At 47.8% G+C, this 17,713-nt stretch overlaps 2 protein-coding genes across 8 annotated transcripts in view; one reads left to right on the top strand and one right to left on the bottom strand.

Annotated features, from left to right (window-relative positions):
• The window catches only part of CXCL14 (C-X-C motif chemokine ligand 14), a 728,461-nt gene that overhangs the window by 252,211 nt on the left and 458,537 nt on the right, over positions 1-17,713 (bottom strand). The gene's annotated exons all lie outside the window — the stretch shown is intronic.
• SLC25A48 (solute carrier family 25 member 48) overlaps positions 1,407-17,713 on the top strand; it is a 50,538-nt gene continuing 34,231 nt past the window's right edge. For 5 of the 6 annotated variants that reach the window (XM_050792836.1, XM_050792835.1, XM_050792837.1 and 2 more), the window contains exons 1-3: positions 1,407-1,802; positions 9,366-9,409; positions 17,427-17,498. In XM_050792836.1, the coding sequence (XP_050648793.1) occupies positions 1,757-1,802; positions 9,366-9,409; positions 17,427-17,498 (162 nt within the window). In that variant the 5' untranslated portion in view covers positions 1,407-1,756. The remainder of the gene's footprint in view (positions 1,803-9,365; positions 9,410-17,426; positions 17,499-17,713) is intronic. The other variant, XM_050792839.1, reaches the window with a different exon arrangement.

Below are 17,713 nucleotides of genomic sequence, written 5' to 3'. Positions count from 1 at the left end.
GCCTGGCCACAGTTGCTGGTAAACCTAGGGTCCTCCCTGTACTTCCCTGGGTGATGCGCCCCATGGGCAGGTTTGTGGCACGTATTTGGGAATGGAGTGCAGTAATTCATTTTGGAAAGTGACCCACTCCTTCTGCTCTGCTCCAACTCATTAGCAGTTCAAGCAGCAGCTTTCTGGGCCTGGGAGGCCATCCTGGGGCTGCCAGGGACACTGCCTGACAACTTAAGACCTCCTCAATTGGTGCTGACACAGGACTGAGGGGACAATCTGCCTGGCACCCCTTAGGTGGTCTTCCAAAGGAGTAGGTTTTGAGAATTGGCAGGCTTTCCACTTGTGGATGCATTCCAATGGTGAACTCACTAAAGGGCCACTCTTCAGAGACCTGCATTTCTCATAGCGGCCCTAGGCATATATCCCGGGCATGGCAGGGCACAGCTTCGGGTTGATGCTGACGGTAACTCTGAAGCCTCAAGACTGAGTGCGTCACCATGCACAGCAGGAAGCTGAGGTGCAGAGATGGAGTATGATGGTTCCACTCCTCCCTGGAACTTTGCAATACTTCCCCAGCCAGGCGGGCGACTCCATCCCGGGCTGTCCTCTCCAGACACAGGTCCACTCTCTGTGTGCCCGGGCAGGGGAGGGAGCAATGCTGCAGGAAGCGCCCTTCACCTCCAAGTCCCCACTTCTCAGTGGACAGGCCTTTGTAGGATCAAGCTTTGGTGGTCAGGCTGTCTTGCTTTGGAAGAAGGAGATCTAGCTGACTGTCCCTGCATATTAACCTGGATGACGTGACATGGATATGTCCAGGGGGACAACAGCAGGCCCAGCAGAGGCCCCTTCCTCCTGACCATACCCTCCACCATTCTTGTCAACGTTGGGGTATCTTGGCTGAGACCCACAGCTGAGTCCCTGCTGGAAACTAGCGGAATGCTGGGTGGCTTCGAGTCTTCTTAGGAGGGGAGGAAAGAAACTCTCGTTGAAACAAAAGCCTCTCCACACAACAGGCCACTTCTCCAGTGAGCATGGGCCTCTGGCCTGGGGCCTGGCTGAATGTAGGGTCTGACTACAGAGAGGGAGTTTGAGGTAGAGAGCACCACCTTCTGTTGGCCCAGGGCGGACAGTGTAGGCTGAGCCAGGGCCAGGCAGGGAGCTGGGCCCCTAGAGAGCTGTAGCTGAAAGTTAGACATGACCCTGAACCACCAGGTGCTTGCTCTAGACACGGGGCACTGAGTGGGACATGTCTGGGATGAACAAAAAGGCATCACTGCCCAGCGTTGGGATGGGAGAGAGTCCACCGCTGATTGGAATCAGCATTGTCAGCACAGCACAGGGAGACAGGAGCAACGCCACTAAATGCCATCTCTGGATGGGCGGCTGGCACTTTCACTTCAAAGGCGCCGAGGCTCTTAAGTTGGCAAGGAAGGGACCCGGAGAAGGAAGGACTAAGAATTTCACTTGATGACCCTTGCCTTTTTGGGTCTGGGACGAGCCGCGCGGAGCGCACCCTTAACTACCCAGAGTGCTGTGCCTTTAAGGTCCACTGGGGGCGTGATGTCAGCCGCCCTCCGGCACTTGGAGAGGTGAGCGCGGCAGCCCGCGCAGCGGGTGACTCGGGGGCTGGGTTTGGAGAAGGACCTGCGGCGTGCTGGAGACTCCGACTTTGGTGTTGCGGCGCGCTAGCGCCCGCGGGCCATGCCCCACTGACCCTAAGTGAGCACTGCCCCGACTCCGGGAGGGCGAGACCGGAGCACCGGCCATGGGAAGCCTCCAGCTGGAAGACTTTGCGGCGGGCTGGATCGGAGGTGAGCGTGCTTACCCGGGACCCCCGGTCAGAGCGAGCGAGCCTGGTGGAGTTTGCCGCAGTGCTCTGAGGAAACTTTGCGCCTCGGTGCGCGCCCATCCCGCTCCCCGTTGCGCGCGCAGCCTGCTTTGGGGAGTGCCCGGCCCCGAGATCCCCCTGGTGGTCTGGCAATTGCCAGGGCTAAATTCTAGAGCTTCACAGCGATTCGGGCTGAGCTTCTGCTTTGCTCATTAAGTTAGGAACCGTGGGACTTGATGCAGTAATGATTAAACAGCTGGTCAAAGCCCACAGCCAATGGAGGCTCCTAGCGGCGCACACACCCTTCAGTGACCTGGTGCACACCTGAATTGCGGACGTGACTCGCGGGAACTTATGTATGAGGGTGGCGCTTGCCTGCTGACTGCGGGGCGCAGGGTCGTGGGGAGCCAGGCTTCGAGATCAGGCCGGCCCTAGAGGGCGTCCCGACTGGAAGGAGCGGAGCTCTCACAGCAGGGAGCGGAGCGCCGGCTGCAGGTGCTCATTGTCAGGCTGCAAGGAGCACTTAACTGCCTTCAGCCGCCGCCAGCCGTCAGCCATCGCCTACCTCCAAGGCACCTTCTCTGGGTACTCTTGGGTCTACTGGTCCCTTCGCCACAGCTCCCGGAGCCACATTTTTACTGGGCCTGGGATGGGTTGCCTGGGCGAAAGTTGCATTCATTTCCTTGCTTCTCCATTTTTCTTTCCAATAGGTCTATCCCTCTTTTCTCAGCTATTAGGAAAGGGGGAAGTTTGAGGGACTTTGCTAATGGTAATAAAATCAAATAAAAAGTCTTTCTTTTGACCCATCTAAAAGGGTTATCCTAAAAGGGATGTTGGCAAATGTAGCCCCTCACCAAAGGGGGGAAAAAAGATAATAAGATGAAAAGAAAAACAAACCAGATTGGATCCTAACTCCTCCCCTCCTACCTAGCAGGAGACCACCTCTCTACCCCCACTGGTGGCTGCAGAGCCCTGCTTCACACCTTCCTGAGCAGAGGTGGCTCCTTTCACATTGAGTAAGTCTGCTGGCATAGATGCCCTTGGGTGGGGCTGAGACCCGCCTCTCCTAACTGTCCCAGCCAGGGGGCTGCGGTCCCCTGGCATATCCAGGCCCTTTTTGACTGGACATTATTCCACCATTCAGCGGGGCAGGCAGAGAGTGGAGACACTTCTGTGGGCTGCCCCTTAAATAAGCAGACCACCTTCAGTAGGGATGCAAATGGCTTGGTTTGAGAAATGCCCTGGAAGGTAGGGCTGAGTCAGAGTAGTTCCAAGACTCTGATACCCCTCCCCACCCCCAAACTTGATAACACGCGAACCCTCCCCAACTCACAGCAAGTAGGGGATTTTTGTGCGTTATTCTGGTATTGTCCTTACTTTGGTGATGTTATTGAAAGTAATGGCAAAAATCGCAATTACTTTTGCACCAAACTAATAACATGCCTTTTTTTTTTTGCTTCCATAAAATGATGATAAGTGTTTACTACACTTGAATACTTACTAGCTAGGTGCCAGGTATTGTTTAAGTGCTATATGTATTCTTTTAAAATAATTTTATCAAGGTTTATTGTACATATTATAAAATTCACCCATTTCAAATATACAATTCAATGCCTTTTAGTAATTTTACAGTGGTGCAGCCATCACCATAAATTTGTTTTAGAACGTTTTCATCCCTCCCCCAGTAAGATCCCTCATTTGCAGTTGAATGCTGTTCCCTCTCCTTAATCTCCTTGCTATAAATTTGCCTTTCCTGGATATGTTATGTCAATTGAATCTTGCAATATGTGATCGCTTGTGTCAGTTTATGTATAGTTCTTTAGTTATTATAACAACCCCAAAGAGGCAGGTACCGTTGCATCTTTATTTTACAGATGAGGAAATTGAGATACAGAGAAATTCACTGACTTACCTAAGACCATGCATCTAGCATTGGCACTAAGATTCCAACCCAGGCTGCCTGGCACCAGAATCTGCCATCTTAATTTCATCTTAACTCTTTCCAAACAAACTTACATAACAAAATGTTGCCCTTTTTTTTTATATTACCCCCACACACATACACATTTTGTGTGAGATTTTACTGGTTTGTGAAGTGCAAAGGTCTGGAAACCACTGACCTCATAATTCCATTTTTAAAATCTCAAATCCCCTGCTTTCAAATGGGTGGCAGGGAGATGTTGGCTCAAGGCTGGATCTAAGCCTGCTCTGAGCTGAAGGATGTGTGCACTCACTATGGAGGAAGCCATGGAGCCTGGGACCAGCGCTCCTCCCCCCACTACTGGGAAGGGTCAATTGCTGCTACCACCTCTCTGCCTCTGCCCAGTTTAGTAGGTCGCAGGGCATGAGAGGGGACAGGTGGTTTTGGACCCAGGGACTCATTGTTCTGGGATTAGCTGGTTTCTTTGTCCCTAAAAATATCTCATAGTCCAGGAGCCCTTAGCTACCTTACCTGGTTAAATCACCTCTACTAATGCAGATATTTCCTTCTTCATCAGTGTGCTTGGCAATTTGTCTTTGAAGAACAGTTTCCCTTTCAATTTCAGTCACCAACTGCTACAACAAGGCTGATATGGTTTAGCTGTTTCCCCACCCAAATGTCATCTTGAATTGTAGCTCCCATAATTCCATGTGTCACGGGAGGAACCCCTGTGGGAGGTAATTGAATCGGTATAGGCTTTCCCATGCTGTTCTCATGCTAGTGGATAAGTCTCATGAGATCCAATGGCTTTATAAAGGGAAGTTCCCTACACAAGCTCTCTTTTTGCCTGGCACCATGTAAGATGTGACTTTGCTCCTCTTTAACCTTCTACCATTATTGTGTGGCCTCCCCAGCCATGTAGAACTGTGAGTCAATTAAACCTCTTTCCTTTATAATTTACCCAGTCTCAGTAATGTCTTTATTAGCAGAATGAGAATGGACTAATACAATAAGTTGGTACCAGTAGAGTGGGGCATTTCTGTAAAGATACCGGAAAATGTGGAAGCAACTTTGGAACTGGGTAACAGGCAGATGTTGGAACAGTTTGAAGGGCTCAGAAGAAGACAGAAAAATGTGGAAAAGTTTGGAACTTCCTGGAGACTTGTTGAATGGTTTTAACCAAAATGCTGATAGTGATATGGATAATGAAGTCCTGGTTAAGATGGTCTCAGATGGAGATGAGGAACTTGTTGGGAACTAGAATAAAGGTGACTCTTACTATGTTTTCGCAAAGAGACTGGTGGCATTTTGCCCCTGCCTTAGAGATCTGTAGAACTTTGAACTTGAGAGAGATGATTTAGGGTATCTGGTGGAAGAAATTACTAAGCAGCAAGGCATTCAAGAGGTGATTTCTAAAAGCATTCAATTTTATGTATTCACAAAGATATGGTTTGGAATTGGAACTTATGTTTAAAAGGGAAGCAGATCATAAAAGCTGGGAAAATTTGCAGCCTAATTATGCCATAGAAAATAAGAACCCATTTTCTGGGGAGAAATTCAAGCCTGCTGCAGAAATTTGCATAAATAACAAGGAAATAAATGTTAATCACCAAGACAGTGGGGTAAATATCTCCAGGGCATGTCAGAGACCTTGGCAACAGGCCCTCCCATCACAGACCCAGAGGCCTAGGAGGAAAAAATTGTTTCCTGGGCTGGGCCCAGGGCCCCCCTGCTCTGTGCAACCTAGGGACTTGGTGCTCTGTGTCCCAGCCACTCCAGCCATGGCTAAAAGGGGCCAATGTACAGCTTGGGCTGTGGCTTTAGAGGATGCAAGCCCCAAGCCTTGGCAGCTTACACATGGTATTGAGCCTGCATGTGGATAGAAGTCAAGAATTGAGCTTTGGGAACCTCCACTAGATTTCAGAGGATGTGTGAAAATGCCTTGATGTCCAGGCAGAAGTTTGCTGCAGTTTGCTGCAGGGGTGGGGCCCTTATGGAGAACCTCTGCTAGGGCAGTGTGTATGGGAAATGTGGGGTGGGAGCCCCACACAGAGTCCCCACTGGGGCAATGCATAGTAGAGCTGTGAGAAGACAGCCGCAATCCTCCAGACCCCAGAATGGTAGATCCACTGACAGCTTGCACCATGCACCTGGAAAAGCCACAGGCACTCATTGCCAGCCTCATGGGCATTATAATTTTTTATAAAATTATTTTTTAAAAAAGAAACCCCATTTCCTTTCTCCCTCAGTTCCTTCACCGGTTGTACCTCTCAGAGCACTTTCCTCTGCAGCAGTGCATGCAGATCAGCTATGTTGATAGCATTTGCTAACTTGTGGGTGACGCTCATGCCAGCAGCTGGGAGGAAGGCTGTACCCTGCAAAACCACAAGATGGAGCTGCCCAAGACCATGGGAACTCACCTCTTGCATTAGCATGACCTGGATATGAAACATGGAGACAAAGGAGATCATTTCAGAGCTTTAAGATTTGGTTACCCCATTGGATTTTGGACTTGCATGGAGCCTGTAGCCCCTTTGTTTTGGCCAATTTTTCCCATTTGGAACAGGTGTATTTACCCAATGCCTGTGCCCCCATTGTTTCTAGAAAGTAACTTTCTAGAAACTTGCTTTTGATTTTACAGGCTCAGAGTAACTTGCTTTTCATTTTACAGGCTCAAAGTAACTTGCTTTTGATTTTACAGGCTCATAAGTGGAAGGGACTTGCCTTGTCTGATGAGACTTTGAACTGTAGACTTTTGAGTTAATGCTGAAATGAGTTAAGACTTTGGGAGGCCACTGAGAAAGCATGATTGGTTTTGAAATGTGAGGACATGAGATTTGGGAGGGGCCAGTAGTGGAATAATGTAGTTTGGCTGTGTCCTCACCCAAATCTCATCTTGAATTGTAGCTCCCGTAATGTGTCATGGAAGAGACCCATGTATCATGGGAAAGACTGAGTGGGAGGTAATTGAATCATGGGGGCGAGTTTTCCTGTGCTGTTCTTATGGTAGTGAATGAGTCTCATGAGACCTGATGGCTTTATAAAGGGGTGTTCCCCAAGCTCTCTTTTTGCCTGCTGCCATATAAGACATGACCTGCTCCTCCTTCACCTTCCACCATGATTGTGTGGCCTCCCCAGCCATGTGGAGCTGTAAGTTGATTAAACCTCTTTCCTTTATAAATTACCCAGGCTTGTATATGTCTTTGATAGTAGCAAGAGAACAAACTAATACAAAGGGCTTCTTAATCTAAGTGGCCTTGGGGCAGCCTTGGTTCTCTTCAAATTGTACAAGTCTTGTGAGTGTGTGTGTGTGTAGGTATTTTTTCTGTGAAAAGATACAGTGTATTCATCACTTTTCCAAATGGGTCTTCTTTTTAAAAAATTCTATGGTGACATTACTCACATTTGAGCATCCTGTAGGTGTCAGGCTCTCTGCTAGGTATTTTATATGCATTACTGAATTTCATTCTTACCATGGAAGCAGGAGATAGGTGCTGTTATTAATCCCACTCTATGCATGCTAAAAGTGAGACATAGAGAAGTTAAGTAACCTGCAGGTAACTGAAAGTTTTCAGGTCTTTTCTTTACACATATCCTGCCCCACTTTTTGAGCGGAAATTCATATAATAGAAAATTAACCATTTGAAAGTGTATAATTCAGTGGCATTTATTACATTCACAACACTGTGCAGCTGTCACTTCTATCTAGTTCCAAAACATTTTTCTCGTGACCAAAGAAGATGCTGTACCCTTCAAGAATCACTCCCATTTCCACCTCTTCCCAGTCCTGGCAACCACTAATTTACTTTCTGTCTTTATGGATTTACCTATTCTGGATAATTCATATAGGTAGAGTCATACAATACCTTGCCTTTTATGTCTGGCTTTTTACATTTAGCATAATGTTTTGGAGGTGCCTCTATGCTGTAGTATGCATCAATAGTTTGTTTCTTTTTATTGCCAAACAGTATTCCTCTGTATAAATATCCCACATTTTCTTTATTCATACACCAGTTGATGGATAATTGGATTATTTCCACCTTTTGGCTATTGTGAACAATGTTGCCATGATGTGTGTGTACTTGTACTTGTCTGAGTATCTGTTTTCTGTTATTGGGTATATATGTAGGAATTGAATTGTTGGGTTAGGTTGTAGCTCTGTGTTTAGCTTTTTTGAGGAATTACCAAACTGTTTCCACCATAGCTGCACCATTTTACATTTCTACAAGCAACGTACAAGAGTTCCAGTTTCTCTACATCCTTGCCAACAGTTCTTTCCCACTTTTTTTCAATTATAGCTATCCTAGTGCGTGTGAAGAGGACTCTCATCGTGGTTTTAATTTGCATTTCCCAAATGACTACAGATGTTGAGCCTCTGTTCACGTGTCTGTTGGTCATCTGTATATCATCTTTGGAGAAATGTGTGTGCAAGTCCTTTGCCCATTAAAATTATTCAGTTGTAAGAGTTATTTCTATATATGGACACTAAATTCTTATCAAATATGTGATTTCCACACATTTTCTCCCATTCCATAGGATGTCTTCACTTTTGTGTGCAAAAGTTTTCAATTTTTATGAATGTTATTATTTCTTGTGTTGTGTAGGGGAGTTAGAGATAACCTCTGACCCCCTGTTTAGCTCCTACTGGTCTCTTCACCTGAATATAAAAACAAAATTGACACCAGGCTGGTTAACAAGAGAAAAATAATACAGATTTTATTAGTTTTTCATGACATAGGGATCTTGCCAAGAGAGTGAAGTCGGGAGAAGTGGCCAACACAAGATCTTTTCATACTTTTTAAACAAAGAGTGATCAATGTGAGAAGAAATGGCAGGACAAAGAAAATCTGGCTAGGGTGGTGGAATTTTGCTAGAGGAGTCACTAGAAGTATGGGTGGGGGGTATAAAACAGGTGGAATATAAGGATTGCTTCATTAAGTATGAATTCAGGGCCATTGCAGCCTTCAATTCCAAATCCCGGCTAATAAGGGCTATTTTCTTACCCTGGTATGGAGAGGGTATCCCTCCCAGAGGAATCTTTATTGTTTGCTGCATGCAGGAAGAGGCAGGTCAGTTCACCCTTTCAGAAGTTATGATTTCTCAATGTTTTCAACTTGAAATAATCAATATACCCATCTGCTATATTTTGGTGTGGCATGTCCTCCACTCCTTCAGTTAGTCGTACCCTTGCTATCATATCTAAGAGTCCACTGCTATTATATCTAAGAGTCCCTTGCAAATCACAGGTCAAGATTTTTTTTCTGTGTTTTAGTTTAAGAATCTTATCGCTTTGCTCTCCCATTTAGATCTTTGATCTATTTTGAGTTAATTTTGTGTATGGTATGAGGTAGGGTGTCTATCTCCACTCTTTCACTCTTTTGCCTGTGAATATCTACTTGTTCCAGTCCCTTTGCCTCCCTTTTATGGAGCGATTACTTGTTTTACTCTATTTTCTCTGCCTTCCTTGGTGCATGGGCCAGTGCCTAAAACATTGGAGCCCACCCACTCCCCCTACCCCAGCAACTGACCATTGACTAACTGAGTGACTATTTTGTCCCAAGAACTGGCTGGTGCAAGCCAGGAGTCCAAGGGCTGAGTTACCAGGCATTCTTTTTTGATCCACAGGTGCAGCCAGTGTCATCGTCGGCCACCCTCTGGACACGGTCAAGGTACAGTAGCCATGTTTCTCATTTCCTCTTAAAAAGAGGCATGGAGCTGACCTGCCTCTGGGACTATGCCTGCTGTTTCTGATCTCCCAGAGAGTCTTCTGCCCAGGGCAGACTCTCTGTTGCCAGCCCAGGGGGAGGGGAGTGCCAGGAGGTCTGATTTAGACTCGAAACACTCAGAGGTCCAGGTAGAACTTGAGAACTAGATTGGAGATGGGAACCCATCATTACCTGATGAAGCACATAGGTGTGAGGATTCTGGAGCTGGTGGGGCCTTCCTGGCATTGGAATTATCCAAGCCCCTTCTTCTGGGATGTTCCCTAGAAAGGGGAAGGGGCTTATCTCAGATCATACAACAAGTTAAAAACTGAGGTGTGAGATACTGCAAAGGAGCAATCTTTCACCCCATCCCCACCCCTGCACCAGTCCCCAGTGGTAAGCAGAACTTAGAGCTATGCTCTGGGAACGGAGCCATAAATTGTGCCTCCTCACTGCTGACTGGCTTCCAGATCCGTTTCTAAAGCTCTGCCTGGATTGTGCACAGAGAGGAGCCTCACAGGCCCTTTTCAAATGGCTGCTGCAATGTCCTTTCTCCCCATCTTGCTTCCTGTATGAAAATGGACCCTCTCCTAGGTCAGGGTCCATGTTCACCCTCTTCTTGATGGGAAGATCAGTCTACCTGTTTTAAATATTTGAAGAAACGCTTTAAGTAAGTAGTAAAAGGGGGCATTTAGGCTCCCCAGGGGATGTCCCAATGCAGGGGGATGGCAGGCAGGACCCAGTGCTGGGAGATGGGCACACAAAGTGGTGAGTGAAGCAGGCTTAGTTGACCCTCCTGGAATGGTATAATCTTCCCATTTTATACAGGAGGAGAGTAAAGTGCAGAGTTCAGGATCCTGCCCCAGATCTCAGAGCAGGGCATTGTGGTGCTGGATTCAAAGCTCCAAAGTAGACTTTACTTCCAGGCTGACCTAGGCTTTGACAACTTAGGAGTGAGGGAGGCAGGCAAGGATATAGATATTTTTAGGACACTGGTGGACAACAATTAGGGAACACAACAGATGCACAAAACATTTATGGACAGTGGTAGGTGCTAGGGGGACACACAAGGTGATGGCAAAGACAGTGACAAGAGCCTTCTCTATTTTGCAGAGTCAGGGATGGCCTCTCTGCCAGGGAGGCAGCTAAGATGAGACTCAAATGTTACAAAGAGCCAGACGTGCAGAACTGGGGTCAGAGTGCTACTCACAGAGGGACAAGCTAGTGCAGAGGCCCAAGGGTGGGAACAGGCTGCGATGTACATTCTCCAGGAAAACAAAGAAGGCCAGTGTGTGTATGGTGCACATAGTGAGCTGAGCAAGTGGTGTGGTGCAGGTGCTGGGAGAGGCCCAGGGAGAATGGGATTGCAGAGTGTGCTAGGGGCCTTGCTGCCTGCCTCCTGCCAGCCCTGCATACCCAGGCCCTGGATCTCAGAGCCCACCAAGGAGGGCTGTGCAGCAAGTTCATGTCTGAAATGAACTTACTAGCCTATCAAGGCTGAGCCATGGCTGCCCAGAGTTAGGGCCCATGTCTGGACTCCCCAGGGCTGTCCAGAGCCAAGTCAGGTCCTCAGAAACCTTTCCTACCTCTGTGGTAGCTGCGCACTGAGCCCTCTACCCTCCACGAGAGCTGGCTGGTTACCTTGCCCAGGCCTGGCTTCCCTAGCCTGTGGCCTCTGATTCTCTCCTGTTCAGAATGCAGCTCAGCACAGAGCTGGGCACAGCCTCCCTGGATAAGCACCTGCTGAATGAGTGGCCATCTTGGACCTCAGCCAAGTTCAAGCTGCCTGCTGCATACCTCTCCAGGGCTGGGCCTTGGGGAGACTTGGAGGACTCAGATGCACTCCTTAATGTCTCCATGAGAGTGCTGGTTGTTCCTGGCGATTCTCACCCTCCCAAACTCACCTCAGTCATTCCCAGTGTGTCTCCTCCAGGGATCATTCAACAAACCAATTCACAGGAATGGGTCAGTGGGGAGGCAGCATGGCCAAGCCGGAAAGCATGGGCTTTGGAACCACACAGGCTCTAGGTGTGAATCCTGTGTTTGCCATTTCCTGCTTGTATAGCCTTCTGTTAAACACGATATGAATCCTTGGCTTACAGGGTCAGTATAAGATTATAAGCATTGTTTCTGGTACTCAGTAGGGATTCAAAATTGGTAGCTGCTATTTTTATCAACATCATTCAATAGATGTTAAGTTTTGCTCAGTTACCACATCATGTGACAATGTCCGGGAAGATTTTCACCAAAGTTGGAGAATGTGTTTTCAATTCTCTGATTTAAATGGTATTTATAAATTTCTCTTTGGCGGTCAGTGGGACACCTCAAAAGATGAACAAGCATTCTCCAGGTGGCATGCTCAGTCACTGACCGTGGAACTGCCTGCCACAGGCCCAGCATCTCGGCAAGGAAAAGGGCTATTGTTTCTCTAAAACCCAGGCTGACTTAATATAAGTTGGTAACAAGTCACTGTTGGGTGTGAGAGATTTAATGATAAAAATTTGAGGGTATGGATTAGTTTCTTTGGGCTGCTGTAACAAACAACCACAAACTGGGTGGCTTAAAACAGTAGAAATTTATTTCCTCACAAGTCAGGAAACAGGAAGTTCAAAACCAAGGTGTTGGTGCCTTCTGGAGGCTCTGAGGGAGAACCTGCCACATGGTCCTCTACCAGCTTCCAGTGCCTGCTGCAGTGCTTGGCACTCCTTGGGCAGTGGCTCCGTAACTCTAGGCCCTGCCTGTCTTCATATAGCCTCCCCTCTGAGTCTCTGTGTGTCAGATCTCCCCGTCCTTCCTAAGGACACTAGCCATTGGATTTAGCACAATTTACAGGAGTGGAGCTCCCTGGCCACGGTTGCCTGAAAAGGCAGTCTCTCCCTTCTCTGGCACTCTGCCCGGAAGCTCTGGAGGGAAGCCCTCCTGAGACATGACATCCAGTCTTTGTTCGGCCTGAGTGCCCCTGTTGCACTCCAGAACACCTTCTTTCCTTCCTTCTGGCTGATGTTTTCTCAACAGACCCTGCCCACCAAGAAAGGGCCAGGCAAGTCTGAATAACTGGAAATCCAATCCTGGCCTTATCACCTACTCTCCAGTGACCTGGGCATAGCACTTAACCTTCCTGAGCCTTGGTTTCATTGTCTGTAAAGTGGGCAAGTAGCACTTCCCTGGTGGGGCTGTCGTGAAGATTGTTCACGGAGGTATTGAGGATACAGCAAGGAGCGAGATGATGCTACTATCATGAATAGACAAGCTAGGGTGCAGGGAGGCAGACAGTCACTTTTCTGGGGTCCCAGAACTCACCCAGCTACAAGGCCTGTGCTGCTGACCCAGTGAAAGACTTCTTCCTGTGCCCTTGGCTACATGGTCTTAGGCTGAGGAGGCCTGGCTGGTACCTATGTCTGATGCAGTGTGGCTAGGTTTTCTAGTAAGGGCTTGGCTGCCTCTAGACCAGGAGTCCCCGACTCCCATACCACACCAGTACCAGTCTGTGGCCTGTTAGGAACTGGGCCGCACAGCAGGAGGTGAGCAGTGGGCAAGCGAGCATTACTGCCTGAGCTCTGCCTCCTATCAGATCAGTGGCAGCATTAGATTCTCAGAGGAGCACAAACCCTATTATGAACTGCGCATGTGAGGGATCTAGGTTTCCTGCTCTTTATGAGAATCTAATGCCTGATGATCTGATGGTTTCACCTCGAAACCATCACCCCACCCTGGTCTGTGGAAAAATTGTCTTCCACAAAACTGGGCCCTGGTGCCAAAAAGGTTGGGGACCACTCCTGTAGACCATTGGGACTGGACTGCAATGGACAGGCTTTGGGGTGGGGGGTGTCTGCCTCCTTCTCATGAACATCCCACTAGGGGTTCTTGTTTTGCTTCAGCGTGCTCCCCACCATTCCAGGCTGCCCCCTCACTACCCAGTCCAGTCTGGGGCATGCATGTTGGCCCAGGACAGTCAGGGCATGGCCTGCTCTGCCAGACCAGGGGCAGGCCAGGCAGTGACTCAACTTGAAGCACTGAGGCTCCAGCCACCTCACCTCCTGACACTGAGCACTCATCCTTTTCTCCTTGCGTTTTCAGCTGTGGGGTGTTGAGAGCTTCCAATGGGAGGGACACCATGAACTGGAGTAGCATGAGATTCATAGCACCCATGACATGAAGCTCATAGTTTTCAGCTAAATATTGCATGAAGGGCCATGATCTTCAAGATGTATCCACTGCATTCACAGAATCCAGGGCCCCCATTCTCTATAAGGACCAAAGAAAGTGTCAGAGACCTGAGAAAACTGTATATAAGAAGAAAAGTACACAATCAAAATTAATGCTGCACTAAATATTTACAAAATATAACCTCATGTTAAATAGTCAAATGCAACTCAGCTTTCATGGAGGTTTATGTGGATGATATTAATATGGGAGGTACATTAAATATATACAATTATTCTTAATTTTATCTTACTTGATACAATAGGAGCAGGTTTGCCAAAGTGAAAGAGTCCAAATCTAAGCAAGTCTTAAAATTGATTCTGCATAACCAGGAGAGATGAGAAAGATAATGGCAAGATCATCCATTCTGTAGGCCCAAAATGAGGGCCCTGGACACCTCAGATTTGGAGATATTTTTCCTAATAACTAAAAGCACTGAAGCTGGGCTAGGGAACAAACTCTCTTCTCTCTTGTCTTTCATAGGTGTTCATTGAGTACATATTATATACCTAACACTATGTATAGGTCAGAGAACCCAACCCTCAGGGCAGTCACACCTGGTTAAGAGCTTGGACTGGACTTGTTTTGGTCTCAGTAGGCTACAGGTTGGTGGAAATAGCAGCCTCTGGGGTCCTGTGGAGTGAAAGACCTTGGGGATGAACCAAATGAGGGGGCCAGGTTCCTGGGGAAACCATGTGAGTCAGTGTGGTTGACTGAATGATGGTCCCCAGGCATGCCTGTGTCCTCATCCGTGGAACCTGTGAATGTCATCTTACACGGCAAAAGAAAACTTTGCAGGTATGATTATGTTAAGGATCTTGAGATGGGAGGATGACCCTGGATTATCGGGGAGGTTCTTAAATGTAATTACAAGTGTCCTTATAAGAGGGAGGTGGAGGGAGATTTAGATTTCTTCCTACAGAAGAGGAAGAAAACAATGTGATAACAGAAGCAGGGAGAGAAGGGGAGCCATGATGCTGGGGCTCTGGGAAAGGGGGTGAACCCCAAAAGCTGGGGGAGACAAGAAAACAGATTCTCCTCAAGAGCCTCCCGAGAGAGTGCTGCCCTGCCAGCACCCTGATCTTAGCCCACTGAGACCCATTTCAGATTTCTGGTCTTAGAACTGTAATAGAATGCATTCATGCTGTTTTAAGCCATGAAGTTTGGGGTAATTTGTTACAGCAGCAACAGGAAACTAATGTAAGGAGTCAGTTGTGTTCATCTGTAAGATGGGACCAGTATCAGTGCCTTAGAGCATCTGTGGGATTTAATGAGGTCAGTTTTATATTCGGTTGTGTTCATCTGTAAGACGGGACCAGTATCCATGCCTTACAGCATCTGTGGGATTTAATGAGGTCAGTTTTATATGATGGTCAGTATGCAGTTGGTGCAATTAAATGACTTCTCCTGCTATCACTGGGGGCCCTAGAGACTTGGGCTTTGCTGCTGGCCTCAGTGCCAGCCTACCTGAGTGGTCAGCATGCCTGACAGACCTTTGTTCCATGGCTTTGAAATTATTCTGTGATCTAGGTTTGGCTCTCAGGTTGAGTTCCTTCATGTATTATTGGCTTGAGTGACTCAACCACTCAATTTTCTTAGCAGGAACTTGATTACTTGTTGCAGCGGGTGGGTGGTAGTCAAACATTCTGTGGATTCACTTTCCAGGGACAGCCCTGGGAGAGTGTTGGACCTCATGACAGCCTTACATGGGGCACAGAGAGAGACCTGCACCCCTCCAACACCTCCTAAGTTACCACCTGGCCCAAGTCATTGTCCTGGTTGTGGACATCCCACTCCGACATAGGCCTCTGTGGTTCTGCTCAACAAGAAGACCTTGAAGGTCCAGTTCTCATCTTGCTGAATCTTCCAGGGAGTCTCCCCCACCCAATTTAAAATTACCTTTTCCTTGTTATCAACCAGCTCTTCTTATCCTTGGTTTATTTTCCTCTATAGTACTTGTCTTCATCTAAAATATATATTTACTTGGGAATTACTTTTTATTGACCATCTTTTCTGACTCCACCAGATTGGAAGTTCCATGGGGGCAGACTCTGGTTTCTTTACTGCTGAATTCCCTGAGATTGGAATAGTGCCTCCAATAAAATAGGCCCTGAACAAATATTGGTTGAGTGAGTCAGTAAACACACTTCTCTGATTATGAAAGTAATACTTATGAACAGGGTGTGTACTATTTCCTATATTTTCCTATGGCTACATATGTTTATAAAACTATTTAAATGGGTGCTTCTCAAACTCTTGGCCATGTTATTAGCCATGGTCATAAACTCAGGGGAGGAGCAGGGTGAGAGCAAAGGTGGGTCCAATGAAGCTTTAGCCTTACATGTGACATTAATTTGTTGTTGTTGTTTTTGAGAAAATGTATTTCCATATGAGTTGTATACTTTACATTAGTTTTAAACTACATAAACTACAAATAATGAAAGTAACATCTGCTGATTGTAGGAAAGTTGGAAAATGCAGAAAAGTCCCATGCAGGAAAACATTGCCTGTGATCTTCAACTCTGAGATCACCATTTTAACTACATGTACCCTTCCAGGGCCTTCTCCACTTGTCCACAGAGCTGAGCTCAGGTGGTTTGTGTGAAGAGCTAGCCTGCTTTTCTGGGTCTCAGCCTCTCACTGCAAACTGGGCCACATAGTATCTCCTCTTTGGTGGTCTCATGGCACCTTCGTGCACAGGCATGACATGCTGTGCATGCTGACAAAGTGTTTTGATGGAGAATTATAGGCTGCACATCTTAAAATAAGTGGAACCCTCTAAGGCTAGGGCAGGGGTACTCTTGACTTACTCAGACCCTCTGTGCCAGTCAGCTGCTGCCCCTGGTCACCAAAGCCAGCCTCCATTAGAGGCCACCACACCTTAGCCATACAGTCCTTTTTCAGTCAGTGCAAAAGGACCACTGTGCCAGGGCTGTGCCCAGCTCTGGAGATGAAAGGAAAGTAACACAGGTGGTCCTACCCTAGTTGGGTGACCTAACATAAACCCTATGTAATCAAACACATAGGGCCACTCGACATTTCGACTCAGACCTAAAAGATGAGGAGGAGCTGGAGGAAGGGCCTTCCAGAAGTGGGGAACAGCAGGGGCAGCTGGATGGAGGCAGGAAAGAATTGCTGCTGCAGGGTCTGGGAACATGCAGCTCATGCAGGGCCCGGGGAGAGGAGATGGCACATGGGGTGAGAGACAGGTGCCTCCCAGTCTCAGGGAGAGTGCAGAATTTATCCTACATTTGATGGGAGGCCACTGGAGGCTTCATTGACCTTTGAAAATGATCAGTCTGCCTGTTGTATAAAGAGAAATGGAGGAAGTGAGGGAGAAGCAGGAGACCAGGGAGGGCTTCAGGCCATGTTTCTGGTGAGGATGAGGGGTGAGGCCTAGGGTGGTGGTTCTAGGGACAAGAAGAGCAGGTCTCCCCCAAAGATATTTTGGAGGGGGCAGCAACAGACAGCAGATAGGGTAGAGTCCCAGTTTAGTTTTTATACTCAAGAGGCGGGGATCATACGATCATTCGGCACAACTAGCTGGCCTTTGCCATTCTTTCAGCAAAGCAGGCTTCTTTGCAATGAGTAAGTCTGAATGGGACACTAGAGGGAGGCAGTGCAAGCCAGAAACAGAGCACCAGCCTGGCCTGGACTGAAACCCAGACCCTTTGCTGGTGGGGGTCACTATGAGCAGGGCCTCTCCCTCCCAGCATCTTTGGAGCAGTGGGCTATGAGTGATCTCTGAGCCGATCCATGCCCTTGCCTCTCTCCACAGACTCGCCTGCAGGCCGGCGTCGGATACGGAAACACCCTCAGCTGCATTCGCATGGTGTACAGGAGGGAGAGCGTAAGTGCCTCTTGGGCGGGTGGAGTGATGCCTGCCTGGGACCCCACGGGCTAGGGACCAGGGCCACAGCCCCACACCGGCTTGCAGGTGGGGACCTCTCATTCTGCTCTTCACACTCGGCTCGATTTTCCCTACTTCATCTCACACCATACCTCAAATATTACGTGTTACCTAAACTCACCCCTGCCACCTACCACAGCATAACTGAAGAAAAA

This window comes from Macaca thibetana, chromosome 6 (genome assembly GCF_024542745.1).
Source record: "Macaca thibetana thibetana isolate TM-01 chromosome 6, ASM2454274v1, whole genome shotgun sequence".
NCBI classification, from domain to species: domain Eukaryota; kingdom Metazoa; phylum Chordata; class Mammalia; order Primates; family Cercopithecidae; genus Macaca; species Macaca thibetana.
This window is presented reverse-complemented; position numbering and strand designations above follow the sequence as displayed.